Source organism: Tinamus guttatus, unplaced genomic scaffold (assembly GCF_059628265.1).
Source record: "Tinamus guttatus ecotype Peru unplaced genomic scaffold, ASM5962826v1 Tinamus_guttatus_pri_ptg000025l, whole genome shotgun sequence".
Classification (NCBI taxonomy): Eukaryota; Metazoa; Chordata; class Aves; order Tinamiformes; family Tinamidae; genus Tinamus; species Tinamus guttatus.
This window is the reverse complement of record NW_028288559.1, coordinates 2,817,673-2,842,619: the sequence shown is the minus strand read 5'-3', so window position 1 is coordinate 2,842,619 and position 24,947 is coordinate 2,817,673. Positions and strand designations below refer to the sequence as shown.

Sequence of the window (24,947 nt, the reverse complement as noted above, 5' to 3'; positions counted from 1 at the left end):
AACTAAGAACACTGTTCTTTTTATTAATCCTTATTGTTCTTTATAAATAATGTCAATTATATTTTCATTTCTATATAAGTTGACATCAGCTTCCCATATTCATCTTTAACATGTACAAGTATATAACAAACAATTTTCCTTTCTCCCTGTTTAAAAAATCTCATAGATCATTCGTGAAAGAAGTAGCTATGTCTCTTAATGAGGCTGTTGAGGAACTATTGTTACAAAGATATTCATCACTTATTCTTTATAGAAAAAAGAATCATGTTTATGCTTGATTATGTATGCTTAGTTTCAGAAAGTACCTGAACAAGTAAACCTTAATTAATATATATATTTAAAAAAAAAGGAGAGAGAGAGAGGGAAAATAACCAAACAGGCAGGATTTATACTGTGGAATCAATAGCCTGATCTTAAGCTCAGCATCTGCACTTGGAGTTGTGCTATCTGTACCAAAAAATGTCAAACAGCATTATAATATTTCCCCAATTTAGCTTTTTAGGAAGCAATTTGAAAGGCATTCTTGCTATTTGATAAGATATTGAACACTAAATTCTCCCAAACACACACACAGACACCCCCACAAACACACATACACACACAGATTTTACAAAAGTCTTCTTTTCTTTAAGCAAGTAGTCATAACATTGAAAAAATCTGCTATTTGTTCACTGATTTTTCTTAAATGATTTGTCACCACTCTGCCACTCGATGGAGATGTTACTTCCTTCTCCAGAGAAGCTAGCTATGTTCAAAAGCAGCTAGATGATGATGGTGGTGTGATATAAATTCCAATATAAAAGTGCATCATCCATCCATCTATCCATCCATCCTGAGAAACTTCCACTGACAAATTCTTGCTCTTTTTCAGCAGTCAGGGGGTTCCCATCAATAAATAGAAGGTCAGTGCAACAATAAGGAGCAGGCAGAAGGGAGAAGAGAAGGTTTGATAGGCAGCTGATGGCATGAAAATATCTTCGTACTTGTAAATACTGACAACACGCTCTGATACAGGTGGTGAGTCTATGTCATGCCGAGTTATAGAACCTTTAGTAGGTAAGGGCAGAAAAAAAATACTGTCAAATGACTTTTTTCCCCATAACTTTATCAAAGAAATAGCTAGAAAGCCATATAATTTTCAAAACTACTTGAGCATGCAATACAACACTGGCGGTGAGTACAGTCATTTGTCTGCTTTCCGAAATCAAACTTTATAACAAAACAAAGGACATTCAAGTAATTAATAAGCATCCTTCAGAGAACTTCAGAATTTCAAATTATGAACTGTTCTTAAGCAAATTCAGCTTTGGAGAGTGAGGATAATAATTACATGAAAACAAGACTTGCAAGAGTCCAATATTCATCGCTTCTTCCTTTTTATCTACTTCTTAAGCCTCATACTGCCAACAAACTTAGTGTATTTTTTAAGAAAAAGTGCTCTAGTAAGAAGAACGTATTGAAGGACCTCTATTGACCTTGGCACAGCAGTTCTGACAGTAGCACAGACATCAACTTACCCTGAATTGCTGGACCCCAGGCAAACAGGTAGTACCAACTTAAGTGCAGATCTACAATAGTTTCCTCTCGGGGAACATTTACAGGACGCTTGAATCGACATGTTACACGATTATTTTCAAAGACCCCTTCTTCATCTCTAGCAGGATTTCTCTGGATTTCTTTAGCCCACTGACCAACATTATAGAAGTGCTGGATTCGGACTCTTCCATTATCATCATGAACACAAGCCATGACATCATCTCCGCCCTACGAGGCAAAAAAATGAAACAAACTAAAACAAAAGTACCACAAAGCATTTTCCTCATGGAAATCCCTTGCAATCATCAAGAAAGCAACAGAATTTAGCAAAATTGAGGAGATGAATCTACTAAATCGGATAAACAACAGCACAGACAATTGCTTGCCATATTAATATAGGCAAGTATCACTTCACATTTCATCTAAGAGAAAATGAAAAATGTTCAAGAGGCGGCAATGAAATAGAGAACACTATAAAATACAGGAAAAGTGTAAACAACCATCAAGCATTACAAAGAAAGAAAGAAACAAATGGATAGGAGAAGGAAGTGTTAGACAATTATTTGTAGAATTTATTCCCAGAAATACTAATTAATTCCTAGAATAGTAATTTAAGACAATTGTCAAAGCAGAACACCATATCACACTGCAATTAGTTTTAGGAGTACTATCCTATAGTTGCCTTAATATCAAGAACTTTTAAAACATTTTGCAAGTTTGATGAATGGCATTTTAAGGAATTCTGCTTTCACAAGTATCAGTACTGTGTTAGAAATAAATCCTACTTCTCAAATACTAATCCTTCTGAAATGCCACACTGATGATGCTAATATGATCATATCTCTATTCTTCTTGTTGTTTAATGTAGATTTGTAAAATATGTGTGAAAAGTAAGGGGAGAAAAGGGATAACCATTCATTCATGAAGAGTTTCTGCAGGTTTGTACTTCTGCGGGCAACCTTTCCAGCTTCTGTCTTGAGCTCGTCGCTGTTCTCCGTAACTTATTCTCTAAGTTTAATTTTATGCATCTGAGCACAGATTCCTAATTGTTAAGTATGAAAAGGAAAAAAAAAAAAAACACCACTACCAACAACAAAAAATAGATTTATATTAAAAGGAAAGAAAAAAAAACCCAAAAACAAAAACCAAAAAAAAAAAAAAATTCTTTATTTATAGAATGAGGTAACAAAATCCTAAATAGGCACAAAGCCTAGAAGTGGAACAAGTATAATGTTATCTTAGACAAAGAAATGGGTCACAGCACATTAAAAAAGGAAAAAAAAAATCTACTCAGGACCCAAATACTGTTTTCCCCTGAACTTCTCTAGCTATCCAGGCCACATCATTTTGATCTGAATCTCCAAAGTACACTCCACTTCTCCTAGCCAAGTTGTTTTACCTGGAGTCACTTTACTAGCACATTCTATGCATCACAGGTAGCAAAACACCTGTCAGAGGCAGAACAAGAAATGAAGATAAATGCCAGTTGTTTTAGCCCAGCTGACTGCTATGTATTTGACTTCACTCACAGCAAATTTGGAAGAAAAACTATGTACTTTTGAACAGCTTTGTGACATGTGGCTTGGAATATATCTTAGTCGTCCTACTGGAGACACAGACATAGTGTGTTGCTTGATATGCTTAACCTGAAAGGTAATGTGTGCTATTAAGACATATATAGCTAGAACTGAAAAGCACCTACCCTCACATTTTCATTCAATTTATCACTTTTAGTTGGTTAAAAAAAAGCTTCAAGGTCTGTGCAAATCTTCCCATTGAGTTTTGTGGATCCTGGACTGGGATTTCTAAATACTATTTCATTTTTCAGACTACTGCTTACAACTAAGTAAGAAATAGTCCTATTCTCTGACTTAGGATTTATGACACAAACATAATTAGAACACAATGAAAAGTAAAGCTTTTGAAAAGAAAGAAAGAAAAAAGATGAGCAGGGAACCAAATCCAGTAAAACTCATGAAAGAAGAAAGTAGAAATCTCAATAAGATTGCTTTGTAGAACATGTATATTTCAATTAGCAGTAGTCATTTTGTCATACAGTTCTGCCTTTTCTGGAAAAACACATAGGGATGAAAGAAAAAAAGGATCTTCAAAGTTAAACAGTGAAATCCTTATTTATATTATTGAAAATTAACTGTTTTACCTAAGAATAAATCTCTCTCTATGTGTATATATATATATATATATCTTATGAAGCATATTTTGTCCAAATAACACTGTCATAAAATGCTAGAGGACACTTAACTATGTGATTTAGTTTTATCTCTTAGGGCTTTTTTAAATAAAAATAAAGCAAAAAGGCAATAACATTCAGACATTCAACACTGAATAGTTGTAATATTTAGCAAAGAAGGGAAAGAATATGGTACAAAGGATGAAATAGTTTTCTGGGAGCCTGGCTTCTGCTTACAAACAGGCTAGTGAGCTGTAACTTGTTTTCAATAGGTCAGTTTTTCTTTGTATGCTCTCTTTCTGACAGATAAATATAAACCCTGTCTATTCAAGTAATATATAAAAGTGTATGTCAACATGAAGAACCATAAGAATCATTAGTCTTACCATTTTCTTGTCTGAAGAAAATCCCACTGCCACCCAGCCATCAGTGTCGGCACTCAACTCAAATTCAACATCAGCTCCTATTCTACGGTAACTTAGAAAATAGTCACAAGTCTCTGCATTACATCCAGGTTTACCATACCTAAATGAAATTGGAAATACATATAACTTTTTCTTTTAACGATCTTCTATGGAGCTTAATTATTATGTCTGCAAGAGAAGTTTGGATTTGGTATAATGCATTATACCAAAATTTGATATAATTGATATAAAATATATTATAAGTAAAGCACCATTAATTACAGTGTTTACAGTAATTATTCTGTTACATTAAGGGTGTATAAAAACTTATCATTACATTAAACAGTTAAAACAGTTACACTTATGCTTTGTTGACCTTCCTAGGCTTGTTTTTACAAAAGCTTCATTAAAATGCAAGAAACAGGAAAAAAAAAAGAGAGTCTATAACTATGAATAACAATATATATTAAATGGAATGGGGAATATTCAGTAATATTCTTAATACAAGCAGAAAGACTCCCACTTTTTTATTTCAGACTGACCTGAAGCATCCCTTAGTTTTTCCACAGTCATCAACTCTGATTTTTGCAAATGGATCCACAGGAGGAGCAGTAGGGAAAGGGTATCCTGTATAATCAGAATAAACAGTTACCAAACAGAATACAAAGAGTAAAAGACAATACTGATGAGAAGTTGCTCCAATACTGTTTTCTTTGCCTGCTGATGCTGAGTTTTTCAGAACAGGGACTGCTTTATTGCATAAAGTTTCTTGCTCTGATAGTCCTGGGTCTTAGCTGAGGCATCCAGGTACCAAAGTAACGTAGGCTAATGAGAATAAAAATAGCCTCGGGTTTTCTACATCTATTAAGAGGGGAGAATGGCTGTTAGAGCATAGCCTTGCCATGCAGCAGGCAAGAAGTCATGCACCGGCAATGTAAGTTAAGGCAGGGTGAGCTCAGAGCTCACGTGGCAGCACGAATGGGCCCTGACTCCCTCGGCTGCGCTGCACGAATGCGGGCATCCCAACAGTGCCCTTTTCTCTGGTCAGGTGGAAAGTGGAGCGCACGCTGCAGCACCAGAAAGCTCCCCTGGAAGAGTGTCACTGAGTGGGAAACAAAATCCGTGGCCCCATAGCTGCAGCGTCTCCAAAGAGGCAGCAGTGTTTATGCCCCCAAAATTTGGGCCCCCGACCCGGCGGGCTGCGCTGAGCTCTCCCGGGCTCCCAGCGTTTCCCGGGAGAGGGAGAAAGTGCTGCCAGCACCGAGTCGGAGCATCCTTTAGCCGCACCAGGAGCTTGGCCAAGCCGGCGGGGCCGGCCAGCTTGCCGGCAGCGCAGGGAAAGCGGCGCCGCAGGGAGGCCCGGCGCAATGCCGGCCTCTCGCCATGCGCCAGGCAGCTCTTGCTCAGTGCAGCCCATGAAAACCGGGGGTTTGACATTCCGACATTTGTAAAAAAATAAAATAAAAAAACAAGAACCCCCCGAATTAGTCACCCCCTTCCCGACTGCGCGAAGGCGCCTCTCCGCTCCCTCGCCGGGCCCGACGCGGCCCGTCCCGGCGCCACCGGGTCCCGGTCCCGGTCCCGGCCCGGGCGGGCGGTGGCGGTTGCGGTTCCGCCGGCGGCCGCGGCGCCCCCGCCCCGGCGGCGGCGACCCCAACATGGCGGCGGGCGCTGGCCTTCGTGCTGAAGCGCAAACGCGGCCGCCCGGCCCGGCGCTCCGCCGCCGCCCGGGGCTCCCCGCCGCCCGCCGCGGCGCTCACCCTCCTCGGAGAGGTAGCGCAGGTCGTAAAACTCCCCGGCGAAGGTGCCGTACGTGGAGTCGTGGTGAGGCCGCGCCGCCTCGTCGCCGTTGCCGTCCGCCTCCCGCCGCCCGCCGCCCTCGTCGGCGGGGCTGGCGGCGGCGCGGGCCGCCAGCAGCAGCAGCAGCAGCAGCGGCAGCCGCCGCCGGGCGCCGCGGCTCGGCCCCGCCATGGCGGCCGCGGCGGCGCGGGGAGGCGGCGGCGGCGGCCGCGCGCCTCGTGCACGGGCGGCAGCGGCGGGCGCGCCCCCGCCCGGGGCCGCGCACGGGCTGTGCGGGGCGCGCGCGAGTGTGCGGGAGGGTGCGGGGGGGGCAGCGTGCGAGGGAGCGGGGCGAGGGACCGGTGTGAGGAGAGGCTGGGGCTGTGTGTGAGGGAGCGGTGTGAGGGAGCGGTGTGAGGAGAGGCTGGGGCTGTGTGTGAGGGAGCGGGGCGAGGGACCGGTGCGAGGGACCGGTGTGAGGAGAGGCTGGGGCTGTGTGCGAGGGAGCGGGGCGAGGGACCGGTGCGAGGGACCGGTGTGAGGAGAGGCTGGGGCTGTGTGCGAGGGAGCGGTGTGAGGGATCGGTGTGAGGAGAGGCTGGGGCTGTGTGTGAGGGACCGGTGCGAGGGACCCGTGCGAGGGACCGGTGTGAGGAGAGGCTGGGGCTGTGTGCGAGGGAGCGGTGTGAGGGATCGGTGTGAGGAGAGGCTGGGGCTGTGTGTGAGGGACCGGTGCGAGGGACCGGTGTGAGGGACCGGTGTGAGGAGAGGCTGGGGCTGTGTGCGAGGGAGCGGTGTGAGGGATCGGTGTGAGGAGAGGCTGGGGCTGTGTGTGAGGGACCGGTGCGAGGGACCGGTGTGAGGGACTGGTGTGAGGAGAGGCTGGGGCTGTGTGCGGGGGACCGGTGCGAGGGACCGGTGTGAGGGACTGGTGTGAGGGACTGGTGTGAGGAGAGGCTGGGGCTGTGTGCGGGGGATGTGCGTGGGTGTGAGAGGTGTGGGTGTGAGAGAGGTGTTGGGGGCGGCATGCGGGTGTAAGGGGATGTGCTGAAGGTGTGGGGGCACGTAGGGGTGTAGAGGGTGGTGTGGGAATATTTGTAGAGGGGGGCTGTGGAGGAGGTGTGTAGGGTGAGTAGGGGAGGGAAACACGTGTGTGTGTGTGTTTGCATGCGTGGTGCAGGCTGAGTGTAGGGGAGGTGTGTGGGGTGCGTACAGGAACAGCGTGTGCGTGTGGTGCAGGTTGGGTGTAGGGGAGGTGTGTGGGGTGAGTAGAGGAGGGGAACGTGTGTTCAGGTGCTTGCAAGCGTGCAAGGTGTGGGGTGTGCACAGGGGAGATGCACCTCTCACACACGCGCGCATGTCACTCCCAGCAAGCACGGGGCAGGCCAAGCGCAGGCAGCGCGGCGCTGTCCCGCCACGCGAGGCCTCCTCCGCTGCGCCCGAGGAGCGCGCTGCGCGTTCCCAGGAGGACAACTCCATCAGCCCTAACCCAAAAACCAGGAGCACGTGACAGCCCGCCCCGCCTGGGCGCCCTGCGGCTGCCACGCGCTGTCGGTCACCTTCTGCGGGAGGCCGGAGCGCTGCGCTCGGTGCCAGGTGCCCGCTCACTCGCAGGTGCTGGCACAGCCCTGGCACAGCAAAACCCTCCAGCAGCTGCCTCGAGAGGACCCGATAAAGTCGCACACGCTAGTCGCTGGGTGAACTTGTCTTTCCCTTTAATAAGATGGGACTGGAGGCGCAGTACGACTTGATTCATTCCAGGTAAAACCAACTGCTAGTGACTGTTTGCTGTCCAGTGGTGTGTTCTTGCTTCGTGCTTTGCATGCTGCAATGTCATTGCAGCAATACATCTATGCTCAAAACGTGGCTGAACCCAGGGCAGTGGCGGCGGGACGGGGAAGCTACTGTAGCTTGTGCCACCAAAAAGCCTTGCTTGGTTGCTAAAACTTGATACTGGATGGGTAGCCTGAATTTAGGGACACGTCTGCATTATTTACTGCATTGTGGTATCTGTGGGTTAATCACAAAGCAATGACCTTGCAGCTCCCACGCTCTCTGAAGGGCCTTTTCTGTAGGGTTTGGAGTGCTGTCTTCCAATTGTAAGTGTGCTCTCCTTAGACTGCCATGTGTGATCATGCTTCTTCCTCCAAAAGTGCCTGAAAGAATACTCAGCAAGACAGTGGGGAAGGGAATCAGATGCAACACACAACAGTACATGCAACACACAGAACATGCAACACACAACAGTAACTAAAAATAACTCTAGATCTCTTTTTTTAGTATTGATGACTGAATTAAGCTACTTTTTCGATGGGAGACAGTGACTTCCTGAGATCTAGGGATTGTTAGGGATAAGTTCACACTCTCTGAGCATTTGCTGGCAACATCAAAGTGTTCTCAGCTGTGTTCAGTAGGGGACATTAAGTCACATCATTGGACTTCAGTCCAGTGAAGTAGCATGCTAGGTTTTGCTCCCAAGAAACACCCCTGATTGATAGGAGGGAAAAATAAAGAAGAACGTGGAAAAGCAATTTAGATCATATACAAATTGTAAGTGTTCCACAGTAGCGTATATAAAAAAGCTGTAGGAAAACACTGCCAAGCTCTAATACAAAATAATGAGCCTCTTCCCACCTCACCGAGCTTGGCAAACTTAACCATGCCTGTGGAAAACAAGCAAACAAAAACCTTGCAAATCAGGCTAACAGGAAAATAATGCTGCAATTTATTCTTCCTGGCAATAATCAGCTTTGATGAAGGCCCCCATCTCCTTGCCGAGATAGCTATCCAACTGTTGTGGTGCCTGAGAAGCAACATTTGCTCAGCAAGGGAGCAGCTGCCACCTGCACACTGTATTTTTTTTTCTTCCCTAGAAACAAGCTTTACAGCACCTTGATGCAAGCAGTGCTTCATAATAATAGCAAGCACTTAGCATGTTTATCATGTATTACTCGTGCTTACAAGACACCCATCATTTTAGCTTTGACAGCTAAGACATTATCAGGGATTTCAGTGGAGCTATGCTGACTTCAAGCTGAAGATACGGCCAAGGGATTAATCCTATGGTGTATGCCTACATCCTATTAAATCCTCCAGTGTAAAAATTGGAATAAATCCTGACATTTTTTTCCGTAATATTCTTTACTAAAACATTTCCTATTTGCCATTTGCCAGAAGGTTGCCACTATTGCAAAAATAGTTGCTTACCCATAACCATGTGATGTTCAGACTGCCAGAGCCCTAACGAGTACCCTTAGTTTTCTCACAGAGAAGCGGCTTAGCAGTGTTTTCAGCACACAGAAAAGTCTACACCACAACTCATGAGACTGCCTGCGAGGCAGCAGTTCTGCAGGGAGAAGTCTTATGGGATCAGTTAAGGCTGCCAGCATTAATCCTAGAACTTCCAAACGTCATACAGCAGACTTTTCTTAGATGGAAAATATACGTACAGCCTCATAGGAACTGTGTATTGGAAAGCATTGACTACTCTAACAGTGGGAGTCCTCTTCTGGTGGATCAGAGACCTAGTCATTTCCCCCACTTCTCTGCTGACATTGTCCTGTTTCAAGGGAATCCTGGAATCAAATTCCCAGGCACACTTAGAGCTTTTTCCTTCCTTTCTGTCCATCAATCAGTTGCTTCCAGAACTGGCGACCAGGACCCCTCACTGAAGCTAGTCTTGCCCCTTCTCCTGGGGATGTAGCTGTGACTCAAAATACGCCTTCTCTCTTGGGGGCCTTTGGTGGTATCTGGACTTGGCTGCAGGAGTGAGATATAGTTTACATCAGATGCTTACAAAGAGTTTCCAGGTTTGTTATTCAGGAGGAGGTATAGCTCTCATGCTGAAGAGAGAGAGGAATAAAATCTCAATAATTGTGTAAGAAAGAGGACAATTCTAACGAAGAAGACCAGGGAAAGGCACGTGCGGTAAGGCTATAGCGCGCACACACACACCAGGCACCCTTGCGCCTGCTCCCAGCAGCTTCTCTGTGGCTTTGGGAGAGCACGAGAGCTGCAACTGGAGGTGTGTGAAACTGAGCAACAGAGGAGGTGAACGACGAAGAACTCTGAAGTCATTCTTGTCTTTGTCTCCTCAGTAAAGCTGCACTCGGTAGGCTAAAATTACCAGTACAGACCATTAAAGAATCCCCTAATGCAGGGGCTTTTGCACTCACTCTTGGAATAAATTATGCCAGACAAGTTTCCCCTCTACTTCTGTGGCTGGTTAAAAGAGATGTCACTTTTGTGCATAATCTGTGAGGTTTTCTTCATTTGATAGCCATCATATAAAAGCTTCAAATTCCTTATTTGACTGTTGGTAGTTTATAGCAATTCCAGATTCATCCCAAGAAGGCAGAAACTAGTTGAGTTATTACTCCCTTGCCTTTTCCCAGTTACTTCTTCAGCTTATGCATACCTAGTTAAAAAGAGCTCCCTAAAAATCAGGGCACCTCGTTATTTCTATCAGATGGTATGTACTGAAATGTATTGTACATACCCACCTGTGCTTACTAACAAGACAACTCAACAAGAAAACAGTTACTGTACAATTACTGTACAATAACCTGAACCAGAAATCATAACTCTTATGTATTTGTTTTTACAAACATTTACAATAATCTTGTCCTGTAAGTAGTTCAATATAGTGAATATATTTTCTATACTAGTAATTTATCTGAGAGTCTAATTCTTTTACTAAGCTACAAGTTTTACTAAGTACAAGTTTTAGAAATTAAGAAGTCACCCTAAGTCCTTTAAGAAAATAGTCAGTCATATGTGCAGTGCTCCACAGTCCATCTGTGCCTGTACAGAATAATTGCGGTGCTAGTTAGTTAAAATATAAAAGAAAATAGGAATTTCTTGCAGTCAGAGCTTTTTCAAGATGTTGATTACAACTGATTGATGAAGGAAAAGAAGTGAAACACCAATTCATTAAGTAAAAAAAAAAAAAGAAAGAAAGAAAGAAAGAAAAAAATAAACAAGTGTTCACTTTAGAAGACTGGAAGCACCATGGAGGAAAAAGATGCATGGTGTTTCTGAAAGCTGTTAAACAAATGAGTGAGCCTTTTGGAGGCTTGTCACTGCTTTGAGTCTTCTAGAGAAAAGCAAATACAAACTCTGAGTACGTTGTTAATAATTCCAATAAAAACTACAGCTGGTCATTAGATTGTCTTCTGTAGATAGCAGTGAATCTTCCTTTTGCTGCCTTCATTGAACGAGGTATCTGGTCCTGCCTCTGCAGCCAGTGCTACTCACAGCAGCACTCTCACTCATTCTGCAAAATTTAGTCAGAGGAGAAAAAAAAAAGCAATGTTAAGTTCTCTTTCAAAAGCATAACGTATAGTAATCTGAAGATTAAGTCCAGCAGTCTTAGGCACTATATCAGCATAACCTTTGCTTCAGTAAGCACTGTGGAACCTTTCCAAGATATATTAAAACTGTGCCGTGTTTGGGTGTTAGCTTCCTTTTTTATTATTATTATTTTTTCTTCTCCCTCATCTCTCCCCACTTCCAAAACTGTGTTTTTACCTTTCTGGCACTCTCAGCCAGCCCAGCATGAATGAAATGCTGGGAGGTAAAGTTACCCTGAAAGCCAGATCTGCCAGATGGTGGCACAACATGCACCGGGAGGTTTGGGAGCAAAACTTTGCACATTTTAAAAAGTCCCTGCTACAAAGAGGCTATTTATAGTGTTACTCTAATATGGAGCCAAAACAGAGCAGCCTTTTATTAGAACTTGCAATAGAGGGCATTACTCGGAGGCCTCCCCATGCATAAATGCCAGTTACCTATTGTGCAAAATTGGCCTGGGGAGCTGAAAATTCAACTTGTATTAGCAAAGAGCTCATTTAGGTAGGAATGTTTTAAAGAGTTTAAGAAGTACTGGCAGAATTCAATTAATTCCTTGTGAGACAATGTCATTTCATCCTAATTAGCTAGGACTCAGAAATAAGAATAGTATTAAAAAAAAAATCTGTTCTCTCACGAGAATCCTCCAGAGATTTATAATAAAAGTTCCATAACTTCTGCATGACGGAAAGCATTTCTGTAAAACACCCCAGCTGATGCAGCTCCTGACAAGGAAACAGAGGACAAGAGGTTTTCCCCTTCGGAGCAGAAGCCACAGGAAGGGATGCTTTGCTCCGAAGAGCCCCAGGAAGGGTTCCTTGGGCTGTCCAGCTTCCACGTGGGTTCCCAGCAGGAAGGGGCAGCCGCAGCCCGAGCTCAGCCGTCCCTGCTGCTGCCTGTTGTCCCCCCTGCCCTGCCACCAAGGCGTAGGGGGGACAGTGCTCCCGAGGCCCTGCCGAGCTCCACGCGCATGCGCATCTTCTGGAAGGCCGTTCCACACGGGCCGAGACGTGCTCCTTTGCATCCACCAGCGGGATATTGCATATTCCGAGTGCTCCAAGTGAGGCACTTGGAGCACTCGGGCCACCCCGAGTGGGGGTGGAAGGAAAGAGAAGTTAAAAAAAAAAAAAAAGAACAAATGAACAGGAATAAAAAAGGAGGGGGAGAGGGAACAGATGCACGTTCCCTGGGACACAGCCCTTACACGCAGAGGTGGCACTGGGTGTGATGGGACAGGCAGGTGGGGGACATTCCGTAAGGATCATCTGCTCCCTCTTCCAATGCATCTTACTTGAGGAGGAAGCGATCTCCCAAACCACGCGGGCCCAGCTGCCAATGCACAGCAGGGCTTTACCTGTTGCTTATGGAGCAACCTGGCTCCTGGCAGTAGCAGCAGTTGGCCACGGAGAGGCACCAAGTGACCAAAATACTGCGAGGTGGCTCAAACCCGAGCGCTCCGGCAAATCCAGAAACCCGGCTCTTCACTAAGGTCCAGCAGGAAAAGAACCAGCGGGACACGGGCCAAGGGGACTAGTGGCCTTCGACAAGCATGGAGCCCAAAAACTAAGTCTGAGAGCTGTTCTACGTGAATTTTAAGGAATTAGAGAATCATCCGTACATATGTGGTTTTCCATTCTTTATGTTCACTCACTGGATTTACACAGCCCTGGAGGGAAATTATAGTGCAAATTCTTGCCTTTGTCACAAGCTTCTCTCTTTACATGTCATTATCATGGCGTTATCTCCATCTGTATTTATTGTCTATATTAATTCAGAAGTCAGAGAGAACCAGACGGATTTAAGTGGATTTACTGACAAAAACAACCTGCTCTCTCATTAGCATTGGAAATAAGTAAGAGCCAGTTATACTGCAGGCTTTTGGTGCCGGAGACGTACGCTCGCAGAGAACAGCTAAGCCTCTGAAGAGCCTCACTGCAGGTTTTGTTAACAGAACTCCTGGAATGCTGGATGCAGGAATGAACTACACATACAGCAGTCCACTCCAGCCTAAGAACCATCCCCTAGCCCTGCTAAGGGCATAACAGCAGCAAGAAACCTTGTAGAGCTTTGCAGACATTTCATACTAGCGTAATCGATTGGTTAAAAAAGACATTTTAAATATTTTTAACAGTAACACGAATGTATGTAATTTAGATTAGCCAAGTCAGGTTGTGCTTCTTTTTAAGTCAGTGAAGCTAATGTGACACAGCTTATCCAGAGATGGAGTGATAGGAAACATAGTATTATTGAGCAGAACAAAGCATGGTGCAACAGCCAGGATTTAGAAATACATCTACCAGTCTGTGTAGATAAAAACATCATATCTGAGGGTTGCTAGAGAAGCTGCCTTGCTGCAAAATGAATCTCCAAAACCAGTTACTTGTATCTACTAATCATAAAGCCTGGGGGTCTGATAGATGATTAGGATTTTTCTTGTTAAGTACTTTATATGATACTAGCAATAAATAATATTAAATTTATGTTCTCTTGTTTCTACTCTACAGCTGCTATCCAAAGGTCACTTCATTTTTTTTTTTTCATGCAGATGCTTACAATGATACACTTAATTAAAAACAGAGAACAAATGATCAAAAAAAAAAAACCACAGGTATTTAACTGGCTTATTTTTATTCAACAGTCAACATGGGCACAGAGCAAAGGTTACCAACAGATAAGGTATAAACTATGCCATAATGCGGTCTCTTACACTTAGAATAAATAACAGTATATTATGAATTCTGAAGCCATTTCAATATGTTTTCAACTTGATGCTCTTGAGTTTTGTTCTGAGGTTGTTGCTATGCCAATTTAATGCAGGAAAACACTCTTTGCAGGATTTACTGGAAACAGTATTCATCAAAGGGGAAAAAAGGACAACAGGGGAAGAAATCCAGACATCAATCTGGCACTTAGGGAAACATCAGCACTCCAGTTCTGACTTTCATTCCCTGCATACGCACAGAGCCCTCACCCTACTATTTTAAAATAGTTATGTGTGTCTACACCCCCAAAATACTGCTGGAGATAGCAGAAAGTGCTAAATTGCAGCTTTCTTGTCACTAACTACAGTTAATAGCAATGCTCCTGTGCTGGCACCGACATCCTTATCACAACTGGTAAGGAAATGCTGGAGCAAAGTCTTTTCCCCACATGCAGAATAAATGCACTGCTGACCCCAACCCCAAACACTGAAAATGTGGGTTAGCCGGTATATGCTGCATCACTTAGACACTTTGATCAGCCACCTATCTAAGTTTTGCTCTGGACGTCCCTAAGAGTTTTTTTTCAAGCTACAGTCAAAATGGTAAGTGGATCAGGGCAGGTGACAGGGATCAGATGCTTTTATATTCTCAGCTACAGTTAGCCCCTCAAGGATGCGGTAGCGTTGTACAGCACAACTGTTTGCATCCGCATCAAACAACGCTTCTTCTCACAAAATGTGTCAATGTTTAGTTGAAGTATTTTGAGAAGTATTTACATTGTCTCTAAAGCAACACAAAGCAAAGAAAAAACAAGTTTATCAGAAAGAAAAGTATCAATAATGATAATATCTTTGAAGGGAAAATTGAAACAAAAGGTTTTCAGTTTTCTTGTTTTGCGAACTGGCATTTTCTTTTGATTCCAGCAGCTTGCCCAAATGCAAACATAACGTGGTTTTCACTATCTTGACATTTTTTTCTGCTATTACCTTTACAGTTTGGCATCATTAGAAAACTGAGTTTTGATACTTTGTGTAGCTTCTAGCTTTTCATTCCAGGTCTGAAGAGAGTTTTCAAAACAGCCCTTCCTATAACGGAACAGAAGCTCCTGTTTCTGACCAGCTCTTCTCCGAAGGTCCTCAGCTGCTGAAGCTGCGGTTGCCTGCAGCCGCCAGCCCCTGCTCCTGCTCCTTGCACACGCTCATGACTCAACTTTTAATGACACAATCACATGTTAGTTTTTCCACAGAACCCATCCCTTTTGACAGCTTGCAATGAATGAAACAGTTGAGCAATGCTTATTTTTATCTTCTCTCTTGTGTTTGATCCCTATTTTTTGGGCCGTTGTCAGAAACGCATTTATCCACCTTTTCAAGCTTGTGCATATCTTTTCAGCCATGGCCCCATATTTATAAGAATGACCTTCAGATCTATGGCTCAGCAAAGACACAGACTGCTTGCAGAAGACTATTTTTACTTTAAGTTCCTGATTCTGTTAAATAATGGACCTAGTAACATTTTGCTAACATTTTTCATGAGGCAACTGGGAGAACTGTGAATGCTTGAGATGTAGCGTTCGTATTTCAAATACTGGGGAGGAAGGGAGCTCTTCCAGGTCTCCCACAGCACCACAGCTTTGGCAGAGACGATTATCCTGCTGCAGTTTGCAAAAGAACAGTATTTTGGGGCTCGCAAATAAAACATTTTTCAAGATAACTGCCCAAGAGCCTGACAGGCGCTCGCATAGACAACAGCAACTGCTCTGGTAATTGATAATTTAACAAGGCATTGATATATATATATAAGCAAGATCAATACACACACTGATGGTGCCCCTTCACACATCTCTCTGTTTCCTTGGATGTCCTTTGCATCAGGTTCTGCTAACACGTCTCCTCTTTTAGCCCTTTCCTATAGGAAGAGGGTTTGACAGGTTGGCTAGGAATTGACCCCAAAGGGAGGCTGACACAGGATCTGATGGGGGAGCTGACTCTTCTCTGCAAACACCCATGACCTCCCCAGCCCAGGTGTCTTCTCTGGGCCTCGCTGTTCCTTCCTTGCAAGGCTGCCCACTCCCCTCCTGCTGCTATACTACTCAATGCAGAAAATCCTCTCCCGCCCTCCAGATGCGACCACGAGAAGCAGCAACTTTCCTGCACAGTTGTTTTCTCTGAGCTCAGTCTGACTGCTCTGAGTGCTCAGTCCAGAGAAATGCCTATAACCTCCCAGCATAAGAAATGTGCAAGTGAGACCTTTGCTACTCAATACTTTCATATATGGTAGAGAAAGCATTTTAATACTTTCTAAGCAAAAAGCAGAGATCATGAATCCACTTGTATATGAGCCCACAGGATATTTGAAGTTACTCCAGTAGATCACTGCTTTGCTTTTATCACATAACTTCACTCTCTACTTTATTAAGGCAGCAATTGTGCTAGCTGTCATTGAAAAAAACGGGGAACTTTTTTTTTTTTTTTCCCTCCAAATAATACTCATATGCACATTTAACAATAATTAAAAGAACCTGTTCAGGCCATGCTTCCTCCCATTATTTTTTCCATATTACTACTGAGGTAGGTAGGAGGAACATCTTCAACCGAGATCACTGTTGACACGCTACTAGTGATTATTGAAATAGGAGGCCTCTGAATGAGATCAAGGATTCGCTGTTCTAGGCAGTACAACTACGCAGATAGCATGAGTCCCTGCTGCAGGGCTCACAGGGCTCATAACCATCTTTGAAATATTATCCCCCCCAGCCGCTTGTTCGAGGTTCAAATGTGCCGGTAGAGCTCCCAAGAGAGTGACACTACCAAAAATCTCTTGGCGAACTGATTCCATGTGCTGAAAGGGAAGAACGATATTTCAAATAATGGGACTGACAGAGTTCAAAGAGATAATAAGCATTTAAATTCAACATAAAAGACACTTTCCTCTGCAGAGTTTTAGGATGGAATATAGCCAGTCAGATAAACTATTTAAAAGCCTGTTTAATCAAGAGTATTAACATACGGATTTCTCTCTTAATTAAAAGCATCCCCCTATATAATCGTATCAGAGAGTTAGTGATACAAAATGTAATTTATTTTTCTATTTGAAATGTTGCTTTCAAAAGAATAGTAAAAACATTTTTCCTTGCAGAGAATTACCACATGATTAAAAGTTATCTTTGAGAGAAGATTAATCTATTCCATTGTTCAGGTTTAACTTGAAATGAACTTCTGTGCTAACTCTTCAGCCAAAGATCTAGATAGCCACCTTCTCAGCTTCCTAAGTAAGTGTTTAATTTTAAGATCATAACCAAAGACAATAAGCATTAACCAAAGAAAAATTGTTCTTCTCAGAAGTTAGTTCACATCTATCAAGCAGTTTCTTTCTCAGAGCTCTCGGAAGCAAACCAAGTTTAAAAACAAACAAACAAAACCCTATCCATCTGTTTCATATTCAGCCTTTAAGCAAGCCCCTCAAAGGGCAGACAGTGCTTCAGTGCCAACAGCAGCATATGAACACACTTCCCTACTTTACTGAACTAGGACCTTAAAGGTTTGCCTGTCCTTGGGCTTCCCTCTTTCCTCCAGAACAGCAGCTCTTTAGCTCGAGTCATCTGCTTATAAGGAAGGTCCAGGCTCTACATAGTGACTTGCAGGCACTTACCTTTCAGTAGGGCCTCAGGCAGTGCAAGAGTCCAACTGAAACTTGCCTACTTGTATAAAGATACCCACTGAAAGGGGATTCACCCAACAAAAATTTAGCTCTACTTGCAGCTTGGATACGTTCATGTTAGGATGATTAGGAACAAACATATGATCTTCACAAAATTGAATGGGACCAAATAAGTCCTGAAGAGCAACACCTTCACACAGAAACCTGACATCTGAATGGAAATCAGTAGTCCTTAGCAGGACAAGAGTTGCTGTTCATTTTATTTTCAGCCAGCTTTGCAGATCTTGGTGGTTACAGAGGAAGTACAGCATACGGGACACACTTGAAACCTCACTGCACCTCCTACATGGTGCTAAGTCTGCCAGCTAAGGAGCACTAACGCCAGGAGGAAAAATATCACCATCTGGCAGCTTTACTAGTGCGAAACAGCATTTCTTACAAACTTCCAAGAGGTTCAGTGGGACAACTGTGGTAAAGCTGAAGATGCTAGAATTACTAGAGAAGAGGAGGTTGCAGTTTCATTTATTTATCAAGCTCCTCTCACTCTTTTAGTTAACTTTTCTACTGTGGAACAATCTTCCTTTCCAAATTAATACTGAGCAAACTGGCAGACACACAAGTGTAGTAATATAGTAATAATAATAACTGTATTATTCCATAGTAATATGACAGACAGGTTAGTGCAGTAACTAGTTTATAATAAAGCCCTCTCTACTGTGCCAACTCAAATGATTGCTTTGGCCTGGGAAGTTCATTGGTCTGCTTCCATGAAAAGTCCTTTCTCGAACTGTAGAAAACATGAAAATAGTTTAGGAAGGGGCCTATGTCCTCTTATGGTGTCTTGAGCAGAGCAGTGTCAAGGCACATCATACCCTCTCGTGATGCCCAAATTGAGCTTAGTGTAATCTTAATGTGATCACAGGCATCCTCTTGCTTTACTTGGCAGCTTGGTTCTCTAGCTTGGCCCTTCAGAAGCTTGATGAAATATGACAGTTTTTACTAGGCTTTACTCGCTCCCTTTTCTTAAATAGTATTGTGCAGATCATGAGATGAGCAGAGCTGTGTCACCTCACAGCAGCAGGCATCTGGCCCTCATACCCTTGTGAGATATTTCAAGACTGACTTGTTTACTAAGGCTTGAGCACTGCCTTGCTCTGTTTTGTGTTTCACAGACAGCCTTTCTGTGATCATATGTTTCTTGAGACAAGGGAATGGCAGAAATTGCCTGAAGTATTTAGATGGCTCTCAGACTTTAAATCTTTTTAGTTGTTACTTGATACTAAATACATTTGAGGGTTGTTTGATAACTTTAGTTAATTAACCAGCATTTTATTTGATGCTGATTCCTCTTAAATTCAATGAAAAAAAGTTTCTTTTTAATATTGTCTTTTCAAATAAGTAATATTACCTGCTTTTGCTGATATAATCATCTCTCAGTAAGCATCCAGGAAAGATTCATTACTGCCCCTTGAAGCTAAAAAATTGTCAAAGGTATTAAAACACTGACATTTTGTTGCAGTTGGATATGAGAGATCAGCCACACAACTGCCTGGAGGCAAACTACAAGATTACTCATCTGATTTTGTTGCTGTGATATGGTGTTGTTGCATACAATTATTGTGACTCACTCACTCTGTTGCCAAGCCATATAGAAATGGCTTTGCCCCATTTGTCATGATTATAATGAACTCTACAGGTCCAGTGCTAGAAACCTGGTGCTACTTGTGATATTTGTTTAGATAGGGGAATAAGAGCTTCCTCTTAGAGGAAAACAAATAAATACATACATTCTTAGGGTGCAGTGTATTTGAACAACAAAAATCTAAAACTTTTTTGGTGACAAGAGGTCATCTGTCAATCAACATGTTCTTCTTGGTTGCCCACTGTGATCTCCAATTATTATGTTGCTGTAGCTCTGTCCTTCCACTTTGTATTGATGTCTTGTAGACTTAGGATTGCCCATACTCATCTCACCTGAATTTAGAGCATACAAATTCAGGTGCAGTCAGTCAGCATAGAGAATTGGTTTGGTTTCTCTTTCCATTTGCCAAGAAAGCCTGTAGGCTCCCTTGCACTTACTTAACCAGTTCTCCAGACTGTCCAAAAGTGTCACAGGTCAGTTAGACAACCACTTCATAAGCACATTTGTTGTTGTTCTCCAAATGTATATTTTGGAGACACTGAATACTTCTGGACATTGGTTTCTTTTTCACCAAAAGCAAATAGGAGGAAAATTATTTGTAAAGGTTGAAACGAGCAGCTCCATTGCTTTGTTAAAGGAGTTGACAAGAGACTTGATGTGGGAAGACAACAATGAGATTCAGCTGACGGTGGCATTAGTTCTCCCTTAACCTGTGATGCGGCAGGGTCGACCGTGTGATGCAAAAGCAGAGGCCTGAGAAACACTAGAAAATATCTTTCCCCAAATTCTCACTTTTGAATTAAAATGATTTTAGAAACAAAAAGCCTACCAGTACACTCAATGCCATCTTTGAAGAGTATGGACAACAAGACCTTGCCAACTTCTGTCTGTTCCTCAGTCTTGCTGCTTCTACTATGTTGTGGGCAATGGTTCAGTGTGGCACAATAAAATCCAGATAAACAGCATCACCACCAGCCAGGGACCTGTCTCGTAGATATACCATGTGTTTTTACTCCCTCCCCTTTTTTCTCTGCCTTCCTATTCCAAGCAGGAGATCAGCAATTCAGTTTAAAGCTGGAAGCCATTTCAAGACTGTCCTTGGCTGCTCTGACTGCTATTAAATCAACTGAGGTTACATTACATGACCTCCAGAGATCCTTCCCAGCCAGTATCATTATGAATATATCAGTTCTTATTAAGGCCACCTGAAATGATAAAAGGGAAGATTGGAAAAGTCACACACAATGTTTTAAAGACAACAAACTGTTGCAGCTTGGAGCGGGTCAGGAATGCCAGACATCAACTTCATAGAAGCTGGAACTGACTTCGTTCATTAGCTTTTCATGCAGTACATTTATATGATTCTTAACAATTAGTGATGTAATTACACAGGCTCCTAATTGGTAGACAATGATCTAACTCAGACCCTTACAGCCCCCCTTACTTGTTTAGCTCATCCTTTTAGTTCAACAGCTCTTTTATTCCCTCTGACCTTGGTCTACTTTCTTATCTCCTAGTTAGCACTCCCTTTGTTCTTTCACTGAAACCTGAAGGCTGGAATTGAGCAGGCCTGCTGGGCAGCCATGTACGCGGCTCTCTAGCCATCCCTCTACAATTCCCCCTTTTTCTTTTGTACCAGCAAGGCCTGCTTAGTAGTACAGGACACTTCTTCCTCTCATGTTGTTCTTCTGCAGGCTCACACTTTCCACAGCTAGAGTACCGGCTGCTTGCCTGCTACATCTGATGTATGCAAGTTTGCTTCCAGCCAGGGTTTCACCCATTTTGCTGGCACCCATCTGGTTCCAGCATCTGTAATGATACAAGCATACCTTTTTTCCCAGGTTATCAAGTCCAAAGCTCCCATCCATTTTCCCATGTTCCAGTCTCTCAGCATCATCTTACACGGACCCGACTTTACTTCTGTCAGGGCTCCCTTTAGCCCAGCCCTGTGTTTGACCATCAGAGGGACTAGGCTGTCCTGGGGTAATCTCAAAAATTTTAAAACATATTCTGCTCTTGCCAATTTTTCTGCAGGCATAATTCCCAATTCTCCTCTTTTTTTTTTTCTTTTTTTTCCCCTTTTTTCCCTTTTTTCTTTTTTTTTCTTTTTTTTCTTTTTTTTCTTTTTCTTTTTTTTTCTCTTTTTCTTTTCCTTTTTTTTCTCTCCCCCCCCCCCTTTTTTTTTATAGCTGGCATTTCAGTGTTTGATTCATACATTCCACTATGTCATGGTCCTCAGGATGCAATAGTATGGTGAAAAAACAATCTTTCAAATCGATTATTAAGATGTCCCAATCATTTTGAAAGGTTCTCGATTTCCATTTCTATTTATGTTTGCATAGCTTCAATTTGGTTCCCTCCACAGAAATTGCTTGGGATTTCTATATATTAAGGAGGCCCCCGCTCCAGTAGCATTGAGGCTTTTACAATTTGTAAGGACTGTTGCAGGTCCTTCCGTGCCAGTTGCACTGGAGCTTGTCCGTCGCTTCATTCTTGTTTCCCATGCTGAAGTATTTCCCTAGTCTCTTTCCAAGGATACAAGTCAGAGTACGGCTCCCAATCCTCCACTGGTTGGGGGCGGAACGCCATAGTCTGAGTTATTCCTGGCTTTCCCTCTTTCGAATTCTGCACTTTCCTGTTGTGCTTATTCAGCCCTCTCTGCTGATATATATATTACACAATAAAGATCTAAAGACCACACACACAAACAGCACAAACACAGTTTCTATCCAGTGGCACGACCTCACGTAGCTGTGCACTCCACTAGTGAGTTCCACTGTCTCAATTGCCTAATCCCATCCTCGTTGCCAATTAGGTTGCGAATGGTCTTGGGATTCGGCAATAATCACACAGAACAAAGTCGCTACAACTATTCAGGTGAAAGCACGTTAAAGAAGCAAAGTATGCCTAATTACTCGTGAGGTAATACTTGTCGGCAGGACACTGAGACTGAACATTCTCTTGAGCTGGCAGATGAGAGGGTTGCTGACAGGCTCCTAACGCGGCGGGCGTCCCCGCAGAGACAACGTGGGTCTCGGTGCTAGGAGTCTCACCCCCCCCCTTTCTCTCTGCACTGTCTGTTTATGCCCGGTGCATCCTGCCACGTAGGGCCAGTACGTGCCAGCAGGCAGACCAGGGGGCGGACAAACCCGCCTTCAGTCACATAACCTTCCCTCCTGGTCGTGCAGGTGCGCATACCAGTAAGTGGTCGCAACCGTCAGTCTGAGGGTCTTGCCTTTCTCATCTCCTCCCTCTCGGGTGTTTGACCTTCAAACTAATTTAGAGGATGTTTGCAGTTAAGTTGGCTACAAACCCGGTTGAGCAGCCACCTTCAGCTGCTTTTGGAGGAGGTCAGTTGTGAGCCTGGCTGAGCAGCCGCCTCCATGCTCCTTATCACTCAGCCTGGGCAGGCAAACATCTTCTTTCTCAAGGTCTTGGATTCTGTTTTGTACAATAGTTTTATGACTCTACAGATCATACAAATTTCCACCTTTCAACCATACCTCGTGTCGGCATCAATATACAAAGGATACAACACATAATAGAGATGAACATAGCAAATAGAAACAATAGTCCTAATAACGGTTTCTGTCCTCACTTAAAGCACTACAATTCTTCAACCCCCACTTTAAAAGACAGATCAAATCCCCCTGCACCTCCCTCCTGGCTGTTGTCAAGCCCTCAGCAACATAAGTCTCCTTGATCTCATTCGCCTTTTCTTCCCTGGCCCCCCTTCTCCTTTTTTCAAGGTGATCTAACAAGTCCTGGACCCAGCCGGGCCATTCTTAGGCACGATGGGGCGGTCCAGGAGTGGGGGCACAGACAGTGCAGGCGCCACAAGCACGGATGAGGACGCAGGCGGGGGGGTTGGCAATGGATCTCCAGACACCAGCGGTTTTCAGTGGCGTGGCGGTCCCGGTCCTGAAGTGCTTGCCAAGGCTTTTACAGGTACACTGCTCGCAGCTTCGGGAGGCTCACGATCCGGCGGTGGACCTGTGATGTCCTTTGGGCGATGGTGGGGCTCAGAACCCCCTCGCTTCAGCTTGGGTCTTTGCAAGTGTCCCTTGTCTCTAGCCCATTTATACAGCTCATACAGCTTCTTCATGCTCACTGCTGCCTCCCTCTTTGCTAATAAGTCCAGCAGCAATTGTACAGCAGCTTCTCGCTCCATTTTGTACGTACACCGGGGTCTCTGCTTCTAGCCCTTCCCTGACGACGTCTTTCCGTCACGGGCCCCAGCTTCTTGCCCCCCAACGCCGTCTTTTCCGTGTGCGCAATCACGGCCGGCTTACCCGCTCTGGTCCCCGTCTTGGTCGGATCACTCGGCTGCACCCGTATGTCGTCCTCCGGAATCCCGCACCGTTGTGCCAGGTCCCTGTTCGGAATCTTGTCCCTGTTCGGAATCTTGTCCCTGTTCGGGCGCCACTTGTTGCAGCTTGGAGCGGGTCAGGAATGCCAGACATCAACTTCATAGAAGCTGGAACTGACTTCGTTCATTAGCTTTTCATGCAGTACATTTATATGATTCTTAACAATTAGTGATGTAATTACACAGGCTCCTAATTGGTAGACAATGATCTAACTCAGACCCTTACAGCCCCCCTTACTTGTTTAGCTCATCCTTTTAGTTCAACAGCTCTTTTATTCCCTCTGACCTTGGTCTACTTTCTTATCTCCTAGTTAGCACTCCCTTTGTTCTTTCACTGAAACCTGAAGGCTGGAATTGAGCAGGCCTGCTGGGCAGCCATGTACGCGGCTCTCTAGCCATCCCTCTACAACAAACAGTTTTCAGTTGTATCACAAGTCACTCCAGGACACATTATTCTGAAGAGCAGACAAACTGGTTCCAAACATCCGTGAAGGATACTTTAATAACTAGTTGAAGACAATCTAATTCTCAGAAAAGACAATCCCACACTGTTCTGTGTCCCTACAGTCCCACTGCCTTCTTTCGGGTAACGCCTCAGTTTTCTGCTAAAGGCCAGTTACTAGGTAGAAAAACGAGGTAGTTGTCTTGTTACTGCATTAATTTTCAAAAAGATCAGCTCCCTAAGCTACTTGGCTGCACAAGCATAACTACAGTACAAAAGAGATACCAAGAACATGGTGCTAGAGGTGGGAGGGGACCTGTATTTTGGAGGCATTGCAAACTCAGATACGTTTAAAGTCAGCATGACACTTGCCCCTGCAATGGGACCACTGCCCTGGGTCCGGCCACCATCCTCTCAGGATGGGTGCCCGTACCTCCACACCACGTAGTATTCTGCCTGCAGCCAGTCCAAGTCCAAAATCAGTGTAGTAATTTCTTCTGGCAGCTGTTGCACAAATACATTCACTCCTTCCTTTCAGCCAGCTATATCCATTATCCCCATTTTTGCCTTGATCCCAGCTTGAGCCGTGCTCAGTCACAACAGTGTCTGGTTTAAGATTTTCTTTTAAAAGATCCCGGAGTCCTACCAGCTGTAAATCTTAGGGGCAGTGGTAGATGAAACTGCAGATGTTTCTGCCTCCGTGTAAGCTGTTTTACTGAAGAGATGTTTCTGTGTCGAAGATGCTAGTAGGCAAGAATGGTGTTTCCTAGCAAGGTGGGAAAGAAACACACTTCTAGTAACCTGAATATTTTTAAAGACTTATCTATCTTTTAAAATGTTTAAAACAAAGCCAAACAGCAGCATGCAACATGTA

At 44.0% G+C, this 24,947-nt stretch overlaps 1 protein-coding gene across 1 annotated transcript; it reads right to left on the bottom strand.

Moving 5' to 3' along the window:
- Nucleotides 1–381: 381 nt before the first annotated feature.
- Nucleotides 382–6,102, bottom strand: FRRS1L (ferric chelate reductase 1 like). The gene is made up of 5 exons (XM_088525928.1): nt 5,892–6,102; nt 4,674–4,758; nt 4,114–4,252; nt 1,518–1,764; nt 382–1,047 (listed from the first exon to the last, which is right to left on the bottom strand). The coding sequence occupies exons 1-5, from the start codon at nt 6,100–6,102 to the stop codon at nt 875–877; spliced, it is 855 nt and encodes a 284-aa protein (XP_088382054.1). The 3' UTR covers nt 382–874.
- Nucleotides 6,103–24,947: the final 18,845 nt, after the last annotated feature.